At 43.9% G+C, this 27,084-nt stretch overlaps 1 protein-coding gene across 1 annotated transcript in view; it reads right to left on the bottom strand.

Annotated features, from left to right (window-relative positions):
• Positions 1-27,084, bottom strand: part of LOC138670423 (zona pellucida-like domain-containing protein 1) — a 99,525-nt gene that overhangs the window by 40,109 nt on the left and 32,332 nt on the right. The window contains exon 3 of the mRNA XM_069757749.1: positions 23,713-23,942. Within this exon, the coding sequence (XP_069613850.1) occupies positions 23,713-23,942 (230 nt within the window). The remainder of the gene's footprint in view (positions 1-23,712; positions 23,943-27,084) is intronic.

Raw genomic sequence — 27,084 nt, 5'->3', positions numbered from 1 at the left:
ATATATTTGAAGCCATTGGTCTGATCCAGACTTTAGTCTGATTCATTTTGATACAGGAAAGAAATATATCTTGGTACCGTGTTAGCCAGTGGATAGAAAAATATTTAGAATTGAGAGTCCTCAGTGGTTGATACCTTTTAATGGCTAACTGAAAAGATGGTAACAAATTGCAAGCTTTCGAGACTACACAGGTCTCTTCATCAGGCAAAGACTAAAACAAATTCTGAAGAATCACATATTTATGCACAACATAGTATAGGGAAAAAAAAAAAAAAAGAGGGGAAAAAAACCATGGATAAGCCAGGTGACATGAAGCAGAATTACCATGGGTGATAAACAGTTACGTCCATAAATATTGGGCCAATTACACAGGACAGGACCCTAATCACAGGACAATAAAACAATCCTTATCTAAGAATTGGCCCAATATTTATGGACGTAACTGTTTATCACCCATGGTAATTCTGCTTCATGTCACCTGGCTTATCCATGGTTTTGTTATCCTCTTTTTTTTTTTTTTTCCTATACTATGTTGTGCATAAATATGTGATTCTTCAGAATTTGTTTTAGTCTTTGCCTGATGAAGAGACTTGTGTAGTCTCGAAAGCTTGCAATTTGTTACCATCTTTTCAGTTAGCCATTAAAAGGTATCAACCACTGAGGACTCTCAATTCTAAATATTAGTCTGATTCAGGCATCCATCAAATTCCATTTTTCAAATTACAGATTTCTAATTACAGTACTCTGAATTAGACTAGACTTGGACTAGAATTTGACTGTAAAGTAACGGAATATCAAGCCATTATAATGTTTTGGTTTCTTTTCTCTTTCACACCTATGCTACTACTATTTTTCCCTACCTCCTGTAATCCCCCCACCTAGTAAGGGACTAGTAATTCACCCTCCATCCTCCCAAGCCATCTCACCTCCTCCTCACAGCTGTTCCTCCACATACAATCCTTTTTCTCCAGATGCACACGGCCGCATCATGTCCTATCCCGCTCCCACCTTCTAATGCTCTCTCTGCTACTCCTCATTGCTGGTGACGTATCCCCAAATCCTGGCCCTCCTCAACACATCCCCACATTCATTTCTAACCTTCTGCCACGATCCTCTATATGTTTTCCCAACCATGATAACCTCATCCTACCTGGAGCAGCAAACTCCGTCTGCAACAAACTGCCATTTGTCCATGACCTCTTCATCACCAACAAACTCTCCTTCCTTGGCATCACTAAAACCTGGCTCACCCCCTCTGACTTAACCTCTCCGGCTGCACTTACCTATGGCGGATTCCACCTCTCTCATATCCCTCACACCAGCTCCAAATGTGGTGGAGGAGTTGGCTTGCTCCTGTCCGACACATGCTCCTTTACTCCAATGCCGCTACCACCCTACGCTACTCTTCCCTCGTTTGAGGTGCACTTCTTCCGCATCTATTCCCCCTCCAACCTCCAGCTAGCTGTCATCTACCACCCTCAGAACTAGCCATCTCCACCTTTCTTGACCACTTCTCCACCTGTCTACTTCATTTCCTCTCTACTGACATTCCCACTATCATTATGGGTGACTTCAATATCCCCATTGATACTTCCACCTCAGCTGACTCTAAACTTTTATCGCTCACTGCCTCCTTCGGCCTCACTCAATGGTCCTCTGCGGCCACTCACAAAGATGGTCACATACTAGACCTTATCTTTACCCACTTCTCTTCCCTTACTAATCTCACTAACTCACCCCTCCTCCTGTCTGACCACAAACTACTGACATTCTCTTCCCTCTCCTCTCCTAGTGCGCAACCCCCACTCCACAAACTCACTCACCCTTGTGGGAATTTCAAGCTATTCAATTTACAATATCTTAGTTCCTTCGCCCTCTTACAGACATAGCTTCTTTTCATGACACAGATGTTGCTGCCTCTTTTTATAACACCACAATTACAGCAACACTCAATTCGGCCGCCTCTCATGCAAAGAACTGAAATGGGATTCCAGGATCGCTGAGCAGAGATAGAAGCGATCCTGCTCTGTTGACCACTTCATTGCATACAAGCAGTCCCTCGTCAGCTTCAAGTCCATGCTCACTGCCGCAAAACAAACTTACTTCTCATCTCTCATATCCTCCCTGTCTCACAACCCTAAACAGCTTTTCAACACTTTCAATTTGCTACTCCATCTTCCAGCACCTCCTCCCTCCCCTCTCATTTCTGCTGAAGACTTTGCCTCTTTCTTTAAACAGAAGGTTGATAAGATCAGATAAAGCTTTGGCCCACAGCGCCCAATGCCCCTCTTAGCTGCTCAACCCTGTTCCTCCAAAATCAGCTTCTCCACCATGACAGAAGATCAGCTCTCCACCCTCCTGTCAAAATCACACCTTAAGACTTGCACCCTTGACGCTCTCCCGTACCACCTCATTCCTAACCTCGCCACAGTTTTCATCCCAACCCTAACACACCTCTTCAACCTCTCACTTACAACTGGTGTCTTACCTTATCTTTCAAACATGCCAAGATCACACCCATCCTCTAAAAGCCCTCGACCCATCCTGTATGTCTAGCTATCGCCTGATATCTCTTCTCCCTTATGCCTCAAAACTACTGGAACAGCATGTCCATCTTGAACTGTCCTCCCACCTCTCCTCCTGCTCCCTCTTTGACCGGTTACAACCTGGCTTCCGACCCCACCACTCAACTGAAACTGCCCTAACTAAAGTCACCAATGACCTACTAACTGCCTAGAGCAAGCGACACTGCTCTGTCCTCCTTCTCCTGGACCTGTCTTCTGCCTTTGACACTTTGGACCACTCCCTCCTGCTACAAATTCTCTCATCTCTTGGCATTACAGACTTCGCGCTATCCTGGATCTCGTCATATGTGACAGACCGAACATTCAGTGCCTCCCTCTCCCACAACACCTCCTCACCTCGCCCCTTGTCTATCGGTGTTCGTCAAGACTCAGTTCTAGGACCCCTACTTTTCTCCATGTACACCTTCGGCCAGGGATAGCTCATAGAATCCCACGGTTTGCAGTGTTATCTCTACACTGATGAGACACAGATCTACCTATTGGGACCTGACCTCACCTCCTTACTCACCAAAATTCCACACTGTCTGTCTGCTATCTTGGCCTTCTTTTCTGCTCGCTTTCTAAAACTGAACATAGACACAACAGAATTCATCATCTTTCCCCATCTCACTCTACCCCTCCACTAGACCTATGCATCAATGGGAATGGCTGCTCACTTTCACTAGTCCCACATGCTCGGTGCCTCAGGGTGATCCTCGACTCTGCCCTGTATGTAAGCCCTTACCTCCTCCTGCCATCTCAAACTCAAAATTATTTCCCGGCTTCGCACATTCCTTGACTACTAAACCACAAAAACACTACTGCACGCCCTTATCATATCCCACCTTGACTACTGCAACCTCCTACTTTCTGGCCTCCCCTCTGGCACCACTCCAATGCATCCTATTCTCTGCTGCCCGACTAATCTACCTATCTCCCCGCTATTCCCCAGCCTCTCCCCTATGCCAAGCCCTTTACTGGTTTCCTATCTTCCAGAGACTCCAGTTCAAAACCCTTACTATGACATCCACATGCTGTCTCCTCCATACATCTGTGATATGGTCTCCAGGTACTTACCTACACGCAACCTTCGATCCACACAAGATATCCTTCTCTACTCCCCTCTTATCTCTTCTTCCCACAACTACATCCAAGACTTCTCCTGTGCTTCCCCCATACTCAGACTCTTGCCTACCATAGAAACCTTCAAAAAGAACCTGAAGACTCACCTCTTCCAACAAGCCTACAGCCTGCAGAGATCCTCAACCTACTGAACCGCTGCACAACCAGATCTACCCTCTCCTAGTGTATCTTCTCCCATGCCCTGCAGAATGTGAGCCCTCACAAGCAATGTCCTCCCTCCTTCTGTATCTGTAAGTGCCTTGTTTTTTGCTCATGTTTATTGTATTTGTCTATATACTGTGGTGCAGTGACCCACGTTACAGCCAGGGGGCGCTGTGTGTGTAATAAATGTGATGAGACAAAGTCCGTCAGGAGTGTAAAAGGCTGGTGTGTGTTGCAGAGGAAGACACTCTGTGCTGTCAGTCTGAAATTTGGTTGGTGTGCTGGGACCTGTAGTACCACAAGTAGTTGTGTAATGCTAATGGGAGATTGGCAGGGCTAGTTATGTGAGATGGGCGGGACAAACTAGCCACACACACCCACACTCCCACTCAAGGGAGTGGTCAGGGGTAGGTAATGTGACCAGGGTGTGGATCACATGTTCCTGTGTGGTTCCTGTGTATGGATCCATTTGGTCCATGTGCAAGGTCCTGGAGGGTCGGTGTTGTAGTCTCCTGGTATTGGAGAAGTCCTGCCGGCACCTGAGACCATGGACCTAATGAACGGTCAGTGTTGGATTGTCCTGGTATGGGCTGGAGTCCTGGAAGTACTGAGATCTGTGAGTCCTGCAATAGCCTGGGTGTTGGATTGTCCTGAAGTGGGCTGGAGTCCTGGAAGCACTGCTGAGGCTATGGACTGAATGCTCGAGGGTGTTTGATTGTCCTGGGACGGGCTGGAGTCCTGTAAGCACCTGGTAAGAGTGTGAGTCCTGGAATAGACAGAGTGTTGGATTGTCCGCGGATGGACTGGAGTCCTGTAAGCACCTGGTTAGATCATGGACTGACGGCCTGTGTGTTGGAAGTGCCTGTGATTGGACTTCCTGGAAGCTTATGGTAAGGCTGCATCTACAGAGCCTGAGACGGTTTCTGTTTTGCGGAAGCTACAGTTCCTACTGTGGGTCTGGACTATCCGAGGGCCCTGGGCACAAGGACGGTGATCCCAGTGAGGCAGTTTCCCTGTAAACCAGCACTGGAAGGAGTCAGTGTGTGGAGCCGCAGCTCCTGTAAGGTAACTCCAGGTAACAAGATGTTACGGGCAGACATGGATCTGCCATTGGAACAGACTATCGTTGGTTAATGTGTTCTGTTGATGTAAATGATGAACTGTTTGTGTTATGGTTTATGATGTTTAATAAACCGGAATAGACTGTTTTTGTGGAAAAAATCATGCCTGTACACGTTATTCCCGTGCAAAGCGAGTGTCCCCCAAGACCCAAAGGAAGGGAAACGCTATAATTAGGCTTGAGCGAAACGGATCGGTAAATTTCATAAGTCGCCGACTTTCGGCAAAGTCGGGTTTCATGAAACCCGAACCGATCCCAGTGTGGGATCGGCCATGCGCTCGGCGATCTTCGCGCCAAAGTCGCGTTTTCTATGACGCGTTCAGCGCCATTTCTCAGCCAATGAAGGTGGATGCAGAGTGTGTGCAGTGTGATGACATTGGTCTCAGTCCCCACCATCTTAGAGAAGGGAATTACAGAGATTGGCTTGCTTTCAGCGGCGTCACAGGGGCTATAAAGGGGCGTGTACGCCGACCACCATCTTAATTCTGCCGATCTGAGCATAGGGAGAAGTTGCTGCAGCTTCGTCAGAAGCAGGGATATTGTTATGGAGTGGAGATTAACCCCCAAACCGCTTGTGCTGTAGCGATTTCCACTGTCCAACACCACCTTTTCTTTGCAGGGACAGTGGAGGCTAGATTTCTGTGCATCAGCTCTGTAGCTTATAAGGCTCCCTGATAGCTGCATTGCTGTTTGTACGCCGCTGTGCAAACCAACTGCTTTTTTCAAAGCAAAAATCCTGTTGCTTCTTTCTGCACAGTTCTCTTGTTTCTTTGTTTGTCCACAGTTTTGTATGCAGCAGTCCTTTTTACTGCTGGCTGCCATACTTGTCCTGAGATCATTGTAGGGAGATTGTTATTGTAGCACAGTCCCTATATATATATATATATATATATATATATATTTAGTATATACCTGCTAGCCACTGTCTGCCACTGAAGCTGTGTAGTGTAATACAGTGGGCCTTATTTTCCCAGAAGTCTCCCACACCTATTAAGGGAAATTTCTATTGCCACTAAGTGCATCTGCGTCAGTCATGTTTGTGGCATAGCTGTCAGCCACTTTCTGACACTGAAACTGTGTAGTGTAATACAGTGGGCCTGATTTTCCCAGCAGTCTCCCACACCTATAAAGGGAAATTTCTATTGCCACTAAGTGCATCTGCGTCAGTCCTGTTTGTGGCATAGCTGTCAGCCAGTTTCTGACACAGAAACTGTGCAGTGTAATACACTAGGCCTGATTTTCCCGGCAGTCTTTCACACCTATAAAGGGAAATTTCTATTGACACTAAGTGCATCTGCATCAGTCCTGTTTGTGGCATCTGTCAGCCACTTTCTGACACTGAAACTGTGTAGTGTAATACAGTGGGCCTGTTTTCCCCAGCAGCCTCCCACACCTATAAAGGGAAATTTCTATTGCCACTAAGTGCATCTGCGTGAGTCCTGTTTGTAGCATATCTGTCAGCCACTTTCTGACACAGAAACTTTGTAGTGTAATACAGTGGGCCTGATTTTCCCAGCAGTCTCCCAAACCTATAAAGGGATAAAAGTGATCTTTGAAGCTTTCCCGGCACCGCCTAATAATCGATGTTGCAACAAGGTGGAACTCCACACTGCACATGCTTCAGGGACTGTGCGAACAGAGGCGTGCTGTTATGTATTTGTGGGAGGATACACATACACGGGCAGGCAGTTGGATGGCAGGCATGGAGTTGTCAGGTGTGCAGTGGTCGAAGCTACAAGACCTGTGTCAAGTCCTTCAGTGTTTTGAGGAATGCACACGCCTGGTTAGTGCAGACAACGCCATCATAAGCATGAGCATCCCCTTAATGCGTCTGCTGATGCAAAGTTTGACGCACATAAAGGAGCAGGCGTCTGCAGCCGAGGACGAGGGAAGCCTTGATGACAGTCAGCCATTGTCTGCTCAGAGAAGTCTCCTGGACGAGGTGGCAGACAAAGAGGAGGAGGACGAGGAGGATGATGGGGATGAATATTTATGGGAGGAGGAAGCTTCTCAGGGGGCAATAGAAACTGGTGGCGTTGCAAGGTCAGGTACAGGGTTTTTGAGGGAGACAAGTGATGTTGATTTGCCAGAAAGTGCTCCTCAACCCAGCACAAGCAGTGAATTGACACCTGGAACATTGGCCCACATTGCGGATTATGCCTTGCGTATCCTAAAAAGGGACCCCCGCATTATCAAAATGATGACCGATGACGATTACTGGTTAGCCTGCCTCCTGGATCCACGATACAAAGGAAAATTACAAAATATCATGCCACATGAGAACCTTGAGCAAATATTGGCTACCAAACAAGCAACTCTTGTAGACCGTTTGGTTCAGGCATTCCCAGCACACAGTGGCGGTGATGGTTCTCACACGAGCTGCAGGGGGCAACATGGCAGAGGTGTTAGAGGTGCACAAATCAGAAGTGGCGTTGGACAGAGGGGTTTTATGACCAGGTTGTGGAGTGATTTCGCAATGACCGCAGACATGACAGGTACTGCAGCATCAATTCAAAGTGACAGGAGACAACATTTGTCCAGTATTGTTACTAACTATTTTTCCTCCCTTATCGATGTTCTCCCTCATACGTCATTCCCATTTGATTACTGGGCATCCAAAATAGACACCTGGCCAGAATTGGCAGAATATGCATTACAGGAGCTTGCTTGCCCAGCAGCTAGTGTGCTATCAGAAAGAGTATTCAGTGCTGCTGGTTCAATATTGACCGAAAAAAGGAATTGTCTAGCTACCCAAAATGTTGATGATCTAACCTTCATTAAAATGAACCAATCATGGATTTCTAATTATTTTGCCCCACCTTTCCCTGCTGACACCTAGCTTTCCTGTAAAAAGGTCTTGCATTTGGACTGGTCTTACTGACTGCTCCAATTTCTCCATTTGCAGCTGCTGTATGTCCAGCATACACCATTTTTATATCTCCCTAAATGGGCTGACTTCCCTCACGGGGCTGTGGTCACCACTTGGTGCAAGCACCTGTGCGAGTGCCATTTGGGTGAAGAGGTGGGTGTGCCCACTTTTGGGTGACGGCACTGGCACAGGGTCCCTCATAGTACAATGAAGTGTCTCTGGCGGTGGTGGTGCACACCCAACGTGAGACACACCATCGTAACATGAGGGGCCCTGGGCCAGTACCGCCGCCCATGAGAGAGTGTCCCCCCAGCTCAAACAGTGCTCTACCACTGCAAAATTATCTCTCACTGCTTCACCACTGTTTAGTCTGTGCTGTTAAATCCTTCAATGGCACTGCCAATACCAATTTGTTGACATGATGGATGCTAGTAAAAATATTCAGGGGCCCTGTCCTACATTTACACCTGTTAATACTTTGCGCCAAATACCACTGTCTGCAAGTCAGCAGAGGAGCCCACCCCTGTACCTAGGTATGCTACCAGTTTATTTGTGGAAAAAAAATTTTGCCAGACATTAACCACACTTTATTATTTTGGCCTACTAACTGTGTCAGACACGCCTTCCAATTGTCCTCTGCTGACCACACCTATTTAAACCTGCATCGAGCCTACTTTTTTATTTTAGGCCTAGTAAGTCTGTCTGCGTCTCTCCTTGCAATCGTCCTCCGCTGACCACACCAATGCTGCCTGTGTACCCCTGTAACCTATTTAAACCTGCATAGAGCCTACTTTTTTATTTTAGGCCTTGTAAGTCTCTGCGGTCCCTCCTTCCAATCGTACTCCCCTGTAACTTATTTAAACCTGCATCTAGCCTACTTTTTATTTTAGGCCTAGTAAGTCTGTCTGCGATCCCTCCTTGCAATCGTCCTCCGCTGACCACACCAATGCTGCCTGTGTACCCCTGTAACCTATTTAAACCTGCATCGAGCCTACTTATTTATTTTAGGCCTAGTAAGTCTGTCTGCCGTCCATCCTTGCAATTGTCCTCCGCTGACCACACCAATGCTGCCTTTGTACCCCTGTAACCTATGTAAACCGGCATCGAGCCTTTTTTATTTTAGGCCTAGTAAGTCTGTCTGCGGTCCCTCCTTGCAATCATCCTCCGCTGACCACACCAATGCTACCTGTGTACCCCTGTAACCTATTTAAACCTGCATAGAGCCTACTTTTTTATTTTAGGCTTAGTAAGTCTGTCTGCGGTCCCTCCTTCCAATTGTCCTCCGCTGACCACAACAATGCTGCCTGTGTACCCCTGTAACCTATTTAAACCTGCATTGAGCCAACTTTTTTATTTTAGGCCTAGTAAGTCTGTCAGCGGTCCCTCCTTGCAATCGTCCTCCGCTGACCACACCGATGCTGCATGTGTACCCCTGTAACCTATTTAAACCTGCACCGAGCCTACTTTTTTATTTTGGGCCTAGTAAGTTTGTCTGCGGTCCTCCTTGCAATCATCCTCCGCTGACCACACCAATGCTGCCTGTGTATCCATGTAACCTATTTAAACCTGCATAGAGCCTACTTTTTTATTTTAAATAAACAGGGCAGCACACTGCAGCGCCAAAACATGTAAACTTGAAAAAACGAAATTTGAACTGCATTACTGCACTAGAAATATGAAAAATGAGAGCTTTTAGCGCACAAAAATGGCCAATTTTATGTGTACCTCGTAGCCACGTTAAGGCATCTCTCTTATACGAGGTCCTAAGTTTGACCTACCTCACTGAGAATAAACGTCTCCATCTGAATGGGTACATGCAAAAACCTCTTCTTGGACTCAAATTCTCTCTCTATGTGGAGGGGTATTGGACCTACTATAATTAAAACACCTGAAGCTAGGAGGCGGGGAGTGCACGATCAGAAGGCTAGAGAATACATTTCAAAAACCTGACCTGCACATCCAAACATAGACTGAGTGTGAACAGGTGCTGAACCCAGAGTCGCCAACTCGTATATAGTTAAATAAACAGGGCAGCACACTGCAGCGCCAAAACATGTAAACTTGAAAAAACGAAATTTGAACTGCATTACTGCACTAGAAATATGAAAAATGAGAGCTTTTAGCGCACAAAAATGGCCAATTTTATGTGTACCTCGTAGCCACGTTAAGGCATCTCTCTTATACGAGGTCCTAAGTTTGACCTACCTCACTGAGAATAAACGTCTCCATCTGAATGGGTACATGCAAAAACCTCTTCTTGGACTCAAATTCTCTCTCTATGTGGAGGGGTATTGGACCTACTATAATTAAAACACCTGAAGCTAGGAGGCGGGGAGTGCACGATCAGAAGGCTAGAGAATACATTTCAAAAACCTGACCTGCACATCCAAACATAGACTGAGTGTGAACAGGTGCTGAACCCAGAGTCGCCAACTCGTATATAGTTAAATAAACAGGGCAGCACACTGCAGCGCCAAAACATGTAAACTTGAAAAAATGAAATTTGAACTGCATTACTGCACTAGAAATATGAAAAATGAGAGCAGTGTGCCGAGCAGTGTGCTGCCCTGTTTATTTAACTATATACGAGTTGGCGACTCTGGGTTCAGCACCTGTTCACACTCAGTCTATGTTTGGATGTGCAGGTCAGGTTTTTGAAATGTATTCTCTAGCCTTCTGATCGTGCACTCCCCGCCTCCTAGCTTCAGGTGTTTTAATTATAGTAGGTCCAATACCCCTCCACATAGAGAGAGAATTTGAGTCCAAGAAGAGGTTTTTGCATGTACCCATTCAGATGGAGACGTTTATTCTCAGTGAGGTAGGTCAAACTTAGGACCTCGTATAAGAGAGATGCCTTAACGTGGCTACGAGGTACACATAAAATTGGCCATTTTTGTGCGCTAAAAGCTCTCATTTTTCATATTTCTAGTGCAGTAATGCAGTTCAATTTTCGTTTTTTCAAGTTTACATGTTTTGGCGCTGCAGTGTGCTGCCCTGTTTATTTAACTATATACGAGTTGGCGACTCTGGGTTCAGCACCTGTTCACACTCAGTCTATGTTTGGATGTGCAGGTCAGGTTTTTGAAATGTATTCTCTAGCCTTCTGATCGTGCACTCCCCGCCTCCTAGCTTCAGGTGTTTTAATTATAGTAGGTCCAATACCCCTCCACATAGAGAGAGAATTTGAGTCCAAGAAGAGGTTTTTGCATGTACCCATTCAGATGGAGACGTTTATTCTCAGTGAGGTAGGTCAAACTTAGGACCTCGTATAAGAGAGATGCCTTAACGTGGCTACGAGGTACACATAAAATTGGCCATTTTTGTGCGCTAAAAGCTCTCATTTTTCATATTTCTAGTGCAGTAATGCAGTTCAAATTTCATTTTTTCAAGTTTACATGTTTTGGCGCTGCAGTGTGCTGCCCTGTTTATTTAACTATATACGAGTTGGCGACTCTGGGTTCAGCACCTGTTCACACTCAGTCTATGTTTGGATGTGCAGGTCAGGTTTTTGAAATGTATTCTCTAGCCTTCTGATCGTGCACTCCCCGCCTCCTAGCTTCAGGTGTTTTAATTATAGTAGGTCCAATACCCCTCCACATAGAGAGAGAATTTGAGTCCAAGAAGAGGTTTTTGCATGTACCCATTCAGATGGAGACGTTTATTCTCAGTGAGGTAGGTCAAACTTAGGACCTCGTATAAGAGAGATGCCTTAACGTGGCTACGAGGTACACATAAAATTGGCCATTTTTGTGCGCTAAAAGCTCTCATTTTTCATATTTCTAGTGCAGTAATGCAGTTCAAATTTCGTTTTTTCAAGTTTACATGTTTTGGCGCTGCAGTGTGCTGCCCTGTTTATTTAACTATATACGAGTTGGCGACTCTGGGTTCAGCACCTGTTCACACTCAGTCTATGTTTGGATGTGCAGGTCAGGTTTTTGAAATGTATTCTCTAGCCTTCTGATCGTGCACTCCCCGCCTCCTAGCTTCAGGTGTTTTAATTATAGTAGGTCCAATACCCCTCCACATAGAGAGAGAATTTGAGTCCAAGAAGAGGTTTTTGCATGTACCCATTCAGATGGAGACGTTTATTCTCAGTGAGGTAGGTCAAACTTAGGACCTCGTATAAGAGAGATGCCTTAACGTGGCTACGAGGTACACATAAAATTGGCCATTTTTGTGCGCTAAAAGCTCTCATTTTTCATATTTCTAGTGCAGTAATGCAGTTCAAATTTCGTTTTTTCAAGTTTACATGTTTTGGCGCTGCAGTGTGCTGCCCTGTTTATTTAACTATATACGAGTTGACGACTCTGGGTTCAGCACCTGTTCACACTCAGTCTATGTTTGGATGTGCAGGTCAGGTTTTTGAAATGTACTTTTTTATTTTAGGCCTAGTAAGTCTGTCTGCAGTCGTCCTTGCAATCGTCCTCCGCTGACCACACCAATGCTGCCTGTGTACCCCTGTAACCTATTTAAACCTGCATAGAGCCTACTTTTTTATTTTAGGCCTGGTAAGTCTGTCTGCGGTCCCTCCTTGCAATCGTCCTCCGCTGACCACACCAATGCTGCCTGTGTACCCCTGTAACCTATTTAAACCTGCATCTAGCCTACTTTTTCATTTTAGGCCTAGTGTTGTGAACTCTGCTTTTGGGCTCCCTCCGGTGGCTGCAGGTGGTAATGCAGTTGTCCCTGGCCTGCAGTTCTGGACAGGTGTATCTGCTGATTGCAAATCTGACTGGGGTATTTAGGTTTGCAGGACTCATTAGTCCTTGCCAGTTGTCAATGTTTCTTGTGAAGTGTTGGATCACTTTCTGGCTCTCCTGCTTAGCTGCCAATTCAGCAAAAGATAAGTGTCTGTTTCTTTTTCCGTGGCACACATGCGGTGTGCTAGTATTCTGTGCTATTCATTTGTTTTTCTCTTGTCCAGCTTAGACTGTGTCAGTGTTTTCTCAGTCTTGTTGGATTCTCTGGAGTTGCAGATATGCACTCCACATCTTTAGTTAGATGGTGGAGTTTTGTATTTTCTCCTGTGGATTTTTTGGAAGGATTTTTAATACTGACCGCTTAGTATCCTGTCCTATTCTTTCCTATTTAGCTAGTGTGGCCTCATTTGCTAAATCATGTTTCCTGCCTGCGTGTGTCTTTTCCTCTACTACTCACAGTCTTTATTTGTGGGCGGTTGTCTATTCTTTGGGGTTCTGCTCTGAGGCAAGATAGTATTCCTATTTCCATCTATATGGGTATTTAGTCCTCCGGCTGTGTCGAGGTGTCTAGGTTTTGTTAGGCACACCCCAAGGCTACTTCTAGTTGTGGTGTTAAGATCAGGGTTTGCGGTCTGTATAGTTACCACCTACTCCAGGGAAAGTTTTCATTCTGCTCCAAGGTCACCTGATCATAACAGTGCAACTGGCCAAAAATGAGTTAAATGCATCTCAGAAGAAGGGAAGAAAGGTCTTGAGCCATTTTTTTTTCTTCAGTCTACTTTGTCTTCTCCTCCCTCTTTATCCCTGGGTGGCTGAAGAGCCTTCTGCTAGCATGAATGTTCAGGAATTAGCTTCTCGTGTAGACCAGCTTGCTGCTAGGGTACATGGTATTTCTGATTATATTGTTCAAACTCCTGTTTTAGAACCGAAGATTCCTACTCCTGATTTGTTTTTTGGTGACAGGTCCAAATTTTTGAGTTTTAAAAACAACTGTAAACTGTTTTTTGCTTTTAGACCTTGATCCTCCGGTGATTCCATTCAGCAGGTTAAAATCGTCAACTCCCTGCTGCGTGGCGACCCGCAGGATTGGGCATTTTCCCTGGAATCTGGGAATCCGGCTTTGCTTGATGCAGACTCCTTTTTTCAGGCTTTGGGATGGTTATATGATGAACCTAATTCTGTGGATCAAGCTGAGAAGACCTTGTTGGCCCTGTCTCAGGGTCAAGAGGCTGCAGAATTGTATTGTCAGAAATTCAGAAAATGGTTGGTGTTGACTAAATGGAATAATGATGCTTTGGCGGCAATTTTCAGAAAGGGTCTTTCTGAATCCGTTAAAGATGTTATCGTGGGGTTTCCCACGCCTTCTGTTCTGAGTGATTCTATGTCTCTGGCCATTTAGATTGACCGGCGCTTGCGGGAGCGCAGAACTGTGCGCGCCGTGGCGTTATCCTCAGAGCAAATTCCTGAGCCAATGCAGTGTGATAGGATTCTGTCTAGAACGGAACGACAAGGTTTCAGACGTCAGAATAGGTTGTGTTATTATTGCGGCGACGCTTCTCATGTCATTTCTGTCTGCCCTAAGTGGACAAAGAAGATCGCCAGTTCAATTACCATCAGTACTGTACAACCTAAATTTTTGTTATCTGTGTCCCTGATCTGCTCATTGTCACTATTTTCTGTCATGGCGTTTGTGGATTCAGGCGCCGCCTTGAACTTAATGGACTTTGAGTTTGCCAAGCGTTGTGGTTTTCCCTTGCAGCTTTTGCAGAACCCTATTCCTTTAAGGGGCGTTGATGCTACACCCTTGGCTAAAAATAAGCCCAAGTTTTGGACACAGGTGACCATGCGCATGGCGCCAGCCCATCAGGAAGATTGTCGATTTCTGGTGTTGCATATTTTGCATGATGCTATCGTGCTGGGTTTTCTGTGGTTGTAGGTACATAATCCTGTGTTGGATTGGAAGTCCATGTCTGTGACTAGTTGGGGTTGTCAGGGGGTTCATAATGATGTTCCTTTGATGTCAATCTCCTCTTCTTCCTCTTCTGAAATTCCAGAGTTTTTGTCTGATTTTCAGGATGTATTCGATGAGCTCAAGTCCAGTTTCCTTCCACCGCACAGGGACTGCGATTGTGCTATTGACTTAATTCCAGGCTGTAAGTTTCCTAAGGGTCGAATTTTCAACCTGTCTGTGCCTGAACATACCGCCACGCGGAGCTATATTAAGGAGTCTTTGGAGAAAGGGCATATTCGACCATCTTCTTAAACGTTGGGAGTGGGGTTCTTTGGCTGCTTGCTTTTCTCAACTGAACAAAGCTGAGCTTCAATCTTTAGGCTTTCGGCCTATATCAGAGATTAAACAGCATTTGGCCTACTGGTTTGGTTAGGCGTACTAACGGTGTCTGCCGCTGCTTGGTGTTCTCCTCCACAGAACAATGCTGAGCTTCAATCTTCAGGCTTTCGGCCTATATCAGATATTAAACTGCATTTGGCCTACTGGTTTGGTTGGGCCTACTAACGGTGTCTACCGCTGCTTGGTGTTCTCCTCCACTTTACAAATCTGAGCTTCAATCTTCAGGCTTTCGGCCTATATCAGATATTAACCCCTTAGTGACAGAGCCAAATTTTTGAAATCTGACCAGTATCACTTTATGTGGTAATAACTCTGCAATGCTTCAACAAATCCCAGTGATTTTGAGATTGTTTTTTCGTGACACATTATACTTTATGATAATGGTAAATTTAGGTCAATATGTTTTGTGTTTATTTATAAAAAATATCAAAAATTTGAGACAAATGTTAAAAAGTTAGCAATTTTCTACATTTGAACGATTATCCCTTTAATCCAGATGGTCATACCACAGCAAACCATTAATAAATAATATTTCCCACATGTCTGCTTTACATCAGCACCATTTGTAAAATGTTATTTAAAAATATGCGGTTTGGTTGGGCCTACTAACGATGTCTTCGGCTGCTTGCTTTTCTCAACTGAACAAAGCTGAGCTTCAATCTTCAGGTTTTCGGCCTATATCATTGATTAAACTGCATTTGGCCTACTGGTTTGGTTGGGCATACTAACGGTGTCTGGCGCTGCTTGGTGTTCTCCTCCACAGAACAAATCTGAGCTTCAATCTTCAGGCTTTCGGCCTATATCAGATATAAAACTGCATTTGGGCTACTGGTTTGGTTGGGTGTAATAACGGTGTCTGCCGCTGCTTGGTATTCTCCTCCACAGAACAAATCTGAGCTTCAATCTTCAGGCTTTTGGCCTATATCAGATATTAAACTGCATTTGGCCTACTGGTTTGATTGGGCGTACTAACGGTGTCTGCGGCTGCTTGCTTTTCTCCACTTTACAAATCTGTGGTTCAATCTTCAGGCTTTCGGCCTATATCAGATATTACACTGCATTTGGGCTACTTGTTTGGTTGGGCCAACTAACGGTGTCTTCGGCTGCTTGCTTTTCTCAACTGAACAAAGCTGAGCTTCAATCTTCAGGTTTTCGGCCTATATCAGATATTAAACTGCATTTGGGCAACTTGTTTGGTTGGGCCTACTAACGGTGTCTGCCGCTGCTTGGTGTTCTCCTCCACTGAACAAAGCAGTGCCGCCTGTTTACTCCTGTTACCAATTTTGAACTTCATTTGGCCCACTTTATTACTTGGGCCTACTAACTGTGTCTGCCACTCATTACAGTTTTCCTCCACTGAACAAAGCTATGCCGCCTGTTTAGTCCTGTTACCAATTTTGAACTGCATTTGGCCTACTTTATTCTTTGGACTATATCTGTGTTTCCTCCTCATCCTGCCCATTGGCCAGACACTGCTACATGAGTCTGCTGGTACATTAACCCACACCACTACCCCATATGTGGGGGGAACCACTGTTTGGGTGCACGACAGGGCTCAGAAGGGAAGGAGCGCTATTTGACTTTTTCAATGAAAAATTGGCTCCAATCTTTAGCAGACACCATGTCGCGTTTGGAGAGCTTCTGTGTGCCTAAACATTGGAGCTTCCCCCAAAAGTGACCCCATTTTGGAAACTACACCACCCAAGGAGCTTATCTAGATGCATAGTGAGCACTTTGAACCCCCAGGTGCTTCTGTAATAATGAAAAAGTACTTTTTTCACAAAATAATTATTTTAGCCTCAATTTTTTCATTTTCACATTGGCAACAGGATAAATAGATCTTAAAATGTGTTGGGCAATTTCTCTTGAGTACACCGATACCTCATATGTGGTCACACACCACTGTTTGTGCACACAGCAAGGCTCAGAAGGGATGGAGCACCATTTGACTTTTGAATGAAAAATTAGCTCAAATCGTTAGCAGACACCATGTCATGTTTGGAGAGCCCCTGTGTACCTAAAGATTGGAGCTCCCCCACAAGTGACCCCATTTTAGAAACTAGACCCCCCAAGGAACTTATCTAGATGCATAGTGAGCACTTTGAACCCCCAGGTGCTGCCCAAATTGATCCGTAAAAATGAAAAAGTACTTTTTTTCACAAGAACACAAAAAATTTATTTAGCCACATTTTGTTCATTTCCACATGGGCACTGGGATAAAATGGATCCTAAAATTTATTGGGCAATTGTTCCTGAGTACACTGATACCTCACATGTGGGGGTAAACCACTGTTTGGGCACACGGCAGGGCTCGGAAGAGAAGGAGCACCATTTGACTTTTTGAATGAAAAATTGGCTCCAATCGTTAGCGGACACCATGTCGCATTTGGAGAGCCCCTGTGGGCCTAAACATTGAAGCTCCCCCACATGTGACCCCATTTTGGAAACTAGACCTCCCATGGAACTTATCTAGATTTGCGGTGACCACTTTAAACCCCCAAGTGCTTCACAGAAGTTTATAACGCAGAGCCGGGGAAATAAAAAATCATTTTTCTTTCCTCAAAAATTATATTTTAGCCAGCAATTTTTTATTTTCAGAAGAGTAACAGGAGAAATTGGACCCCAAAATTTGTTGTCCAGTTTCTCCTGAGTACGCTGATACCCCATATGTGAGGATGAACCACTGTTTGGGTACACGTCGGGGCTTGGAAGGGAAGTAGTGACGTTTTGGAATGCAGACTGTGATGGAATGGTCTGCCGGCGTCACGTTGCATTTGCAGATCCCCTGATGTGCCTAAACAGTAGAAACCTCCCACAAGTGACCCCATTTTGGAAACTAGACCCCACAAGTAACTTACCTAGATGTGTGCTGAGCACTTTGAACCCCCAAGTGCTTCACAGAAGTTTATAACGCAGAGTCGTGAAAATAAAAAATCATTTTTCTTTCCTCAAAAATTATGTTTTTGCAAGCAATTTTTTATTTTTGCAAGGGTAACAGGAGAAATTGGACCACAAGAGTTGTTTCCCAGTTTGTCCTGAGTATGCTGGTACCCCAAATGTGGGGGTAAATTACTGTTTAGGTGCACATCAGGGCTCGGAAGGGAGGGAGCACCAATTGACTTTGGCTGGAATCAATGGTGGCGCCATGTTGCGTTTGTAGACCCCTGATGTGCCTAAACAGTGGAAACCCCTCAATTCTAACTCCAACACTAACCCCTACACACCCCTAACCCTAATCCCAACTGCAGCCATAACCCTAATCACAACCCTAACCCCAACACACCCCTAACCACAACCCTAACCCCAACATACCCGTAACCCTAATCCCAACCCTAACCCTAATCCTAACCCTAATCCCAACCCTAACCCTAATCCCAACCCTAACCACAGCTTTAAACCCAACACACCCCTAACCATAACCCTAACCACAATCCTAATCTTAACCCTATTTCCAACCCTAGCCCTAATTCCATCCCTAACTCTAATTTCAACCCTAACCCTAAGGCTATGTGCCCACGTTGCGGATTTGTGTGAGATTTTTCTGCACCATTTTTGAAAAATCCGCAGGTAAAACACAGTGCCGTGGATTTCCAGTGTTTTTTGTGCGGATTTCACCTGCAGATTCCTATTGAGGAACAGGTGTAAAACGCTGCGGAATCCGCACAATGAATTGACATGCTGCGGAAAATACAATGCAGCGTTTCCGCGCTGTATTTTCTGCACCATGGGCACAGCAGATTTGGTTTTCCATAGGTTTACATGGTAATGTAAACCTGATGGAAAACTGCTACGAATCCGCAGCGGCCAATCCGCTGCGTATCTGCGCCCAATTTGCTGCGGATCCGCAGCCAAATCCGCACCGTGTGCACATAGCCTAATTCTAACCCTAACCCTAGTTCTAACCATAACCCTAGCCCTAACCCTAACCCTAGTTCTAACCCTAACCCTAGTTCTAACCCTAACCCTAGTGGAAAAAAAATGTTTTTTTTCTTTATTTTATTATTGTCTCTACCTATGGGGGTGATAAAAGGGGGGTTCATTTACTATTTTTTTTATTTTGATCATTGTGATAGGTTTTATCACAGTGATCAAAATGTACCTGGAACGAATCTGCCAACCGGCAGATTCGGCGGGCGTACTGCACATGCGCCCACCATTTTGGAAGATGGCGGCACCCATGGAGGAGATGGATGGACACCGAGAGGCTCGGTAAGTATGAGGGGGGAGATCAGAGCACGGGGGGATCGGAGCATGGGGGGAGCCGACAGGAGGATGGGGAAGCAGACAGGATGATGGAGGGGAGTGGAGCACAAGATGGAGGACTGGGGAGGAGATCGGTGGCGGTGGGGGGAGGCAGATCAGGGTTTCCAGCCATGGCCGATGATATTGCAGCATCGGCCATGGCTGGATTGTAATATTTCACCAGTTTTCATAGGTGAAATATTACAAGTCGCTCTGATTGGCTGTTTCACTTTCAACAGCCAATCAGAGTGATCGTAGCCAAGGGGGGATGAAGCCACCCCCCCTGGGATTAAGTAGCACTCCCCCTGTTCCCGCAGATCAGGTGAAATTGGAGTTAACCCTTTCACCCGATCTGCAGGGACGCGATCCCTTCATGACGCCACATAGGCGTCACAGGTCGAATTGGCACCGACTTTCATGATGCCTACGTGGCGTCACAGGTCGGGAAGGGGTTAAACCCTATTGAGAACTTGTGGGCCCTCCTTATCTGGGAGATTTACAGTAAAGGAAACAATACACCTATCTGAACAGTGGCTCTGGTTGGTGCTGCCCAAAAAGTTCATTAACAGATTACTAAACTTGCAGACTGCATGAATGGAAGGCCTATGACTGTTATTGAACAGATGATTGGCTATATTGGTTTACGTTTGCAGAGTTTAATTTGTTTGGTTATTATTCTCAATTTAACAAATAAAAATAAACATTTGAGATGGGATAATTCTAGTTTTTCATTTAGTCGCATGATAATTCTGCACACTAATAGTTGCTAAATAATTTTGCACACATAGATTTTCTCCTAAGAAAGACAAAACTTCACTTTTACTTAAATATTCAGGTTTATTATTATGATTGTCCAACAGAATTGTAGTTCAATAATAAAATTAATCATCAATAATATAAACTGCCTAATAATTGTGCATAAAGTGTATATATCTTGGACAATTGGATTCAAGTCTGCACTCTGGCTGGGCCATTCCAAAAATCAGATCTTCTTTTGGCAAATCCATTGTTTTTATTGATTTGGAAGCAAGCTTAGGGCTTTTGCTGTAAGGTGAAATTTCTCTTCATGTTCAACTTCTTAACACAGGCCTGAAGGTTTTGATGCAAAATTGGCTGATATTTGAGACTGCTAATAATGCCCTCTACCTTGCCTAAAGCACCAGTTCAAGCTGCAGAAATGCAGCACAAAGAATAATGCTGCCTTAACCATGCTTTACTGTGGGTATGGTGTTCCTTATAACCTTTATGTTACACTGTACTTTGCTGGCTGCAGAAGATTACGAAGATTATGGGACATTGTTGTCACATGCAGTACATAACCAGCACTTGCTAGAAATTTGTGAGCCTCATTCAGTGTTGCTGTACGCCTCTTGGCAGCCTCCTGGACCAATTTTTTTCTTGCCTTTTCATTTTAAATTTGAAGGAAAGTTCAGTTCTAGGTAATATCACTTTTGTGGCAAACATAAACCACATTTTGATTACCACATTCATAATGATTCATAATATATATAATGCTTTGGAAATTTAATGCAGATTTGGACATAAAAAATATGAATTTGTTATGTGCCAAATACTTTGAAAGCAAATGTTTCCACAACAGAGAGGTGAAATTAAACAAAAATAAATGTTTTAAACTACTCTCCTGCCACTATTGCATCTTTTGTCTAATTTAAAATGAGAAATTTAGTTATAGGACCTCTTTAAAGGTGATGAAAGTTCTGAAATGATTCTTCTTGGTGTGATTTTTTTAGAAGACAAAAACTTGACCTTTTTACAGTGGAACGTAGAGTTGATATATCCACTTTATAGAAAAAATAAAAATATACACAGATTGTTCTTGGCTATAAACTAAGTTCTGTAGGTTTGTTTGTAAATTTAATATGTCTATACATTTATTATTTTTTACTGAAATAGGACCTGAAAAAAAACTATTGCTCATCTCATCGCTGACCTCTCTAGCCACCCCGCTATTCATAGACTGCCCTATCTGGTCCTCTTTTTCCTGCCATAGCATCAAGAATGTTCAGCCTCCTCACTTACATTCTGGACATCTGGCCACATCCAAGCCTCAAATGCTACTGAGCATCATAAGTTCACAATGTCAATACTGGGACCTTATGTCACACAATGACCTCTGGCATCTGGATGTGGCCAGAAATGCTAGTCTATAAAGAATTAGACAGGGATGCAGCATGTAAAGTTGGAAAAAAGAGGACCGGACAGCAGGCAGCCACAGAGGGGAGCAGTGAGGTTAACATTTGTTTTTTTAACATGTGATGATTGTATCTAGGGGTTTTACATAAGTCAAATGTACATATGTCAATAACTGCCTGTAAATAAACAGCTCTGGCAAAAATTAAGATACTACGACATCAAAACCCTGTCATTGGCAGCCCAATCTCCAGACCAGAACCCCATTGAAAACCTCCGGAATGTATTCAAGAGGATGATGGATAGTCACAATCCATCAAACAAAGAAGAACTGCTTAAATTTTTGCACCAGAAGCAGTGTGAAAGACTGATGGAAAGCATGCCAAGACGCGCGAAAGCTGTGATTATAAATCATGGCTATTCCACAAAATATTAATTTCTGAACTCTTCCTGAGTTAAAACATTAGTATTGTTGTTTCTAAATGTTTTTGAACATTTTTTCTTTGCATTATTTGAGGTCTAAAAGCACTTTTTTTCATATTGACCATTTCTCCTTTTCAGAAAAAAAATTAAAAAAAGTATTGCTTGGAAATTCAGAGACATGTTGTCAAAAGTTTATAGAATAAATGAACAATTTACATTTTACTCAAAAATATACCTATAAAGAGAAAAATCAGACAAACTGAACATTTTGCAGTGGTCTCTTAATTACTTTTCCCACTGTAAATATACAGCTCTTGCAAAAATTATTTAAAGGGAACCTGTCACCTGAATTTGGCGGGACTGGTTTTGGGTCATATGGGCGGAGTTTTTGGGTGTTTGATTCACCCTTTTCTTACCCGCTGGCTGCATGCTGGCTGCAATATTGGATTGAAGTTCATTCTCTGTCCTCCATAGTACACGCCTGCACGAGGTAAGATTGCCTTGCGCAGGCGTGTACTACGGAGGACAGAGAATGAACTTCAATCTAATATTTCAGCCAGCATGCAGCCAGCGGGTAAGGAAAGGGTGAATCAAACTCCCAAAAACTCCGCCCATATGACCCCAAACCAGTACCGCCAAATTCAGGTGACAGGTTCCCTTTAATATGCTGCCAATTTTCTTCAAATGCTGCTTACAGTCACTCCTTAGTTGCCCTGGCTGTGTGTTTCGGGTCACTGTCATGCTGAAAGACCTAATAATGACCCATCTTCAATGTTCTTACTGAGGGAAGGAGGTTGTTGGCCAAAATTTCACAATATGTGACGCCATACATCCTCCCTTCAAAACGGTGCAATCGTCCTGTCCCTTTTGCATAAAAGCAGCACCAAGTATGATATTTCCCCCACCATACATCGCGGTTGGGACAATGTTCTTGGGGTTGTACTTCTTCCTCCAAACAAGAGTGGAGTTGGTACCATAAAGTTCTTTTTTGGTCTTATCTCACCACATGATCTTCTCCCATGCCTCCTGTGGATCATCCAGATGCTCATTGATAAACTTCAAATGGGCCAGCATATGTGCTGACTTGAGAAGGATGATCTTCCATGCCCTGCATGATTTTAATTCATGACAGCATAGTTTGCTACTAATGGTAATGTTTGTGTCTGTGGTCCCAGCTTTCTTCATGTCATTGACCAGGCCCTCCGCATAGATTGGGGATAATTCATGACCTTTCTAAGAATCATCCTTACCCCACAAGGCAAGATCTTCCATTGAGCCCCAAACCGAGTAAGATTTACTTTCCTGTTATCATATAGCCCAGCTCAGCCTTTTGCAGGTCTACAATTTTGTCCCTGGTGTCCTTAAACAGTATTTGGTCTTGGCCATTGAAGAGTGGGAGGTTGAAGTGTGATTGTTTGAGTGTGTGGACAGGTATTTTTTATACAGGTAATGAATTCAAAAAGGTGCAATTAATGAAGGTAATGAGTGCAGAGGAGGGCTATTTAAAGAAAAACTAACAGGTGTGTGAGAGCCAGAATTCTTGCAGTTTAGAAGCTGATCAAATACATATTGCATGCAATAAAATACAATTTAATTATTTAAAAATCATACAATGTGATTTTCTATTTTTTAATTTTAGATTCTATCTCACACAGTTGACGTGCACCATACATAAAAATTACAGACCTTTCCATCCTTTGTAGCTGGGAAAACTAGCAAAATGGGCAGTGGATCAAATACTTACATTCCCCACTGTATATACATTAATATATATATACTTTATATATCTGCCATGAATCTTGAGTGATGCAATTACATTACTGCTATGCATTTTTATTAGACATATAAAATTAGGATTTCTTTTACCACTAAAACATCTTTCAACATGTTTACATGTTACATATTTGAGAGACTGAAAAATTACTTTAAAATAGAACATGATAAACAGAATATTCAAGCAAATTGTTTTATCATGTATCATACACCTTATGAAAAAAATGAGACCTTACCTGGAATGAACTTCTACAAGTTGAACTGTCATTGATTGAAAAAACAAACTTCAAGAACGGTACTGAATCCATTGTACCAGATAAATCAATTGTACCCTGACAACTTGGGTTAGAAAAAACATCATTCATATAAAGTTGGCTTTCATTATACCCAGCAAAGTAAACGGGGCACAAGTAAATGTAGAGTTCAATTTCCTGTGGACCACACGTCACCAAGATGTCATTATAGTCTGCAAGAAAAATGAAAAATGTATATACTGAAAATAAAATTCTACCATTGTTTTGGCAAATAAATTTATGGACAAATATTTTATAATCTAAGGCCATGTTCACACGATCCTTTTTTTCATGCGGAATTGCCGCGATTTTCCCGCTGCGGGTCCGCAGCTGTTTTCCATGCAGGGTACATTACATTGTACCCTATGGAAAACAGGAACTGCTGTGCCCACAATGCGGAAAATAAAAAAAAAAGCAGCGCTGAATAGCTGCGCGAAAAAAGAAGTACCATGTCACTTCTTTTTTCGGAGCCGCAGCGGTTCTGCACCCATTGACCTCCATTGTGAGGTCAAACCCGCAGTAAAACCCGCAGATGAAAAAAATATCTGCGGGTTTTACTGCGGTTTGTGGTGCAGAACCGCTGCAGCAGGAAGTGCGGGGAAGCGGGCGGAAGTGCGTGGGCGGAGTGTGGCTGCCCCCCCCCGTGCTCCGATCCCGCCCCCCGTGCTCCAATCCCACCGGCCCATGCTCCGATGCCCCCACCAGTGCTCCGATGCCCCCCCCGTGCCCTAATCTCCCCCCCTTATACTTACCCGGTGTCCCGGTGTCCGTCCGGCCGTCTTCTCCCTGGGCGCCGCCATCTTGCAAAATGGCGGGCGCATGCGCAGTGCGCCTGCCGAATCTGCCGGCCGGCAGATTCGTTCCAAAGTGCATTTTGATCACTGAGATATAATCTATCTCAGTGATCAAAATAAAAAAAAATAGTAAATGACACCCCCCACCCCTTTGTCACCCCCATAGGTAGGGACAATAAAAAAAAATTAAGAATTTTTTTTTTCCACTAAGGTTAGAATAGGGTTAGGGGTAGGGTTAGGGGTAGGGTTAGGGGTAGGGTTAGGGTTAGGGGTAGGGTTAGGGTTAGGGTTAGGGGTAGGGTTAGGGGTAGGGGTAGGGTTAGGGTTAGGGGTAGGGTTAGGGTTAGGGGTAGGGTTAGGGTATTTTCAGCCATTTTAACCCTAAAAAACTTCCTAGAAAACACACAGACTCTGCATAGAAAACTGCATAAAAAAAGGATCAAAAAAAGGATCAAAAAACGCATAAAAAAACGCATCAAAAAAGGACCAAAAAAGGACCAAAAAAAGGACCTGCGTTTTCTGCCAAGAGCTGCAGTTTTTTAAAAAACAGTCCTGAAAAAAAAAGGATGGAAATCAGGAACGTGTGAACATACCCTTAACCCCTTACCGGCATCGGACGTACTATACCGTCCGATGCCGGCTCCCCTGCTTTGATGCAGGGCTCCGCGGTGAGCCCGCACCAAAGCCGGGACATGTCAGCTGTTTTGAACAGCTGACATGTGCCCGTAATAGGCGCGGGCAGAATCGCGATCTGCCCGCACCTATTAACTAGTTAAATGCCGCTGTCAAACGCAGACAGCGGCATTTAACTACCGCTTCCGGCCGGGCGGCCGGAAATGACGTCATCGCCGACCCCCGTCACATGTCCGGGGGTCGGCGATGCGTCTCCATTGTAGCCATAGAGGTCCTTGAGACCTCTATGGTTACTGATTGCCCGTCGCTGTGAGCGCCACCCTGTGGTCGGCGCTCACAGCACACGTGCAATTCTGCTACATAGCAGCAATCAGCAGATCGCTGCTATGTAGCAGAGCCGATCGTGCTGTCCCTGCTTCTAGCCTCCCATGGAGGCTATTGAAGCATGGCAAAAGTTAAAAAAAAAAGTTTAAAAAAATGTGAAAAAAATAAAAAAAACATAAAAGTTTAAATCACCCCCCTTTCGCCCCAATCAAAATAAATCAATAAAAAAAAATCAAATCTACGCATATTTGGTATCGCCGCGCTCAGAATTGCCCGATCTATCAAATAAAAAAAAGTATTAACCTGATCGCTAAACAGCGTAGCGGGAAAAAAACTCGAAACGCCAGAATTACGTTTTTTTGGTCGCCGCGACATTGCATTAAAATGCAATAACGGGCGATCAAAAGAACGTATCTGCACCGAAATGCTATCATTAAAAACGTCATCTCGGCACGCAAAAAATAAGCCCTCAACCGACCCCAGATCACGAAAAATGGAGACGCTACGAGTATCGGAAAATGGCGCAATTTTTTTTTTTTTTTTTTTAGCAAAGTTTGGAATTTTTTTTCACCACTTAGATAAAAAATAACCTAGTCATGTTTGGTGTCTATGAACTCGAAATGACCTGGAGAATCATAATGGCAGGTCATTTTTAGCATTTAGTGAACCTAGCAAAAAAGCCAAACAAAAAACCAATGTGGGATTGCACTTTTTTTGCAATTTCACCGCACTTGGAATTTTTTTCCCGTTTTCTAGTACACGACATGCTAAAACCAATGATGTCGTTCAAAAGTACAACTCGTCCCGCAAAAAATAAGCCCTCACATGGCCAAATTGACGGAAAAATAAAAAAGTTATGGCTCTGGGAAGGAGGGGAGCGAAAAACGAACACGGAAAAACGAAAAATCCCCTGGTCATGAAGGGGTTAAAGTCATTAGCCTGCTAAACATAAAAAAAATTCTTTTAAAAAAATATGCTACAAAGTCTTACCAAGAAATATGGCAGCAGATTTTGCATTTTCCACAAGGCACCATCTTTCTGAAGGTTCTTTAAACTTAAAGGGAACATATCACCAGATGTTATGTCATCTGAGAGCACTATGATGTAGTGGAAAAAAGCCTGATTACTGTAATATGTCACTTGCTGGGATATGTTTTTCTGTTCCAATACAATAAGTTTTTTTGATAAGAAGGAAATTACAGGACAATCTGCCTTGTGCCTCCTAGTCCAACCACACTCCCAACACTGATTAGCAGTTTCCTCTCACAATACTTTGTACACGTAAAGCTGCCAATCAGTGAAGTGTTATATACAGCTCAAGATATCTGCTCTGCTAAAGCTGCAACAGGGAAAAGTGTGATTGTATTTTAATTGCTGCACCCAATGAACTAAATGAATGACGTAGAGGGTCGTTGGCAAGTAGCTATTCTAACTTTGGAAAAACAGAGAACCATTATAAGAACTGGTCAAATATTTCCACTGACAAAAAAAAGCTGATTGGCAGGCATTAGATACATCATTGAATCAAGGTCTCTGAACGTACATCATATTTTTGTCAGATTAC

The sequence above is a fragment of the Ranitomeya imitator genome, chromosome 3 (assembly GCF_032444005.1).
Source record: "Ranitomeya imitator isolate aRanImi1 chromosome 3, aRanImi1.pri, whole genome shotgun sequence".
Classification (NCBI taxonomy): Eukaryota; Metazoa; Chordata; class Amphibia; order Anura; family Dendrobatidae; genus Ranitomeya; species Ranitomeya imitator.
The sequence above is the reverse complement of the archived record's forward strand: the minus strand, read 5'-3'. Positions and strand labels throughout refer to the sequence as shown.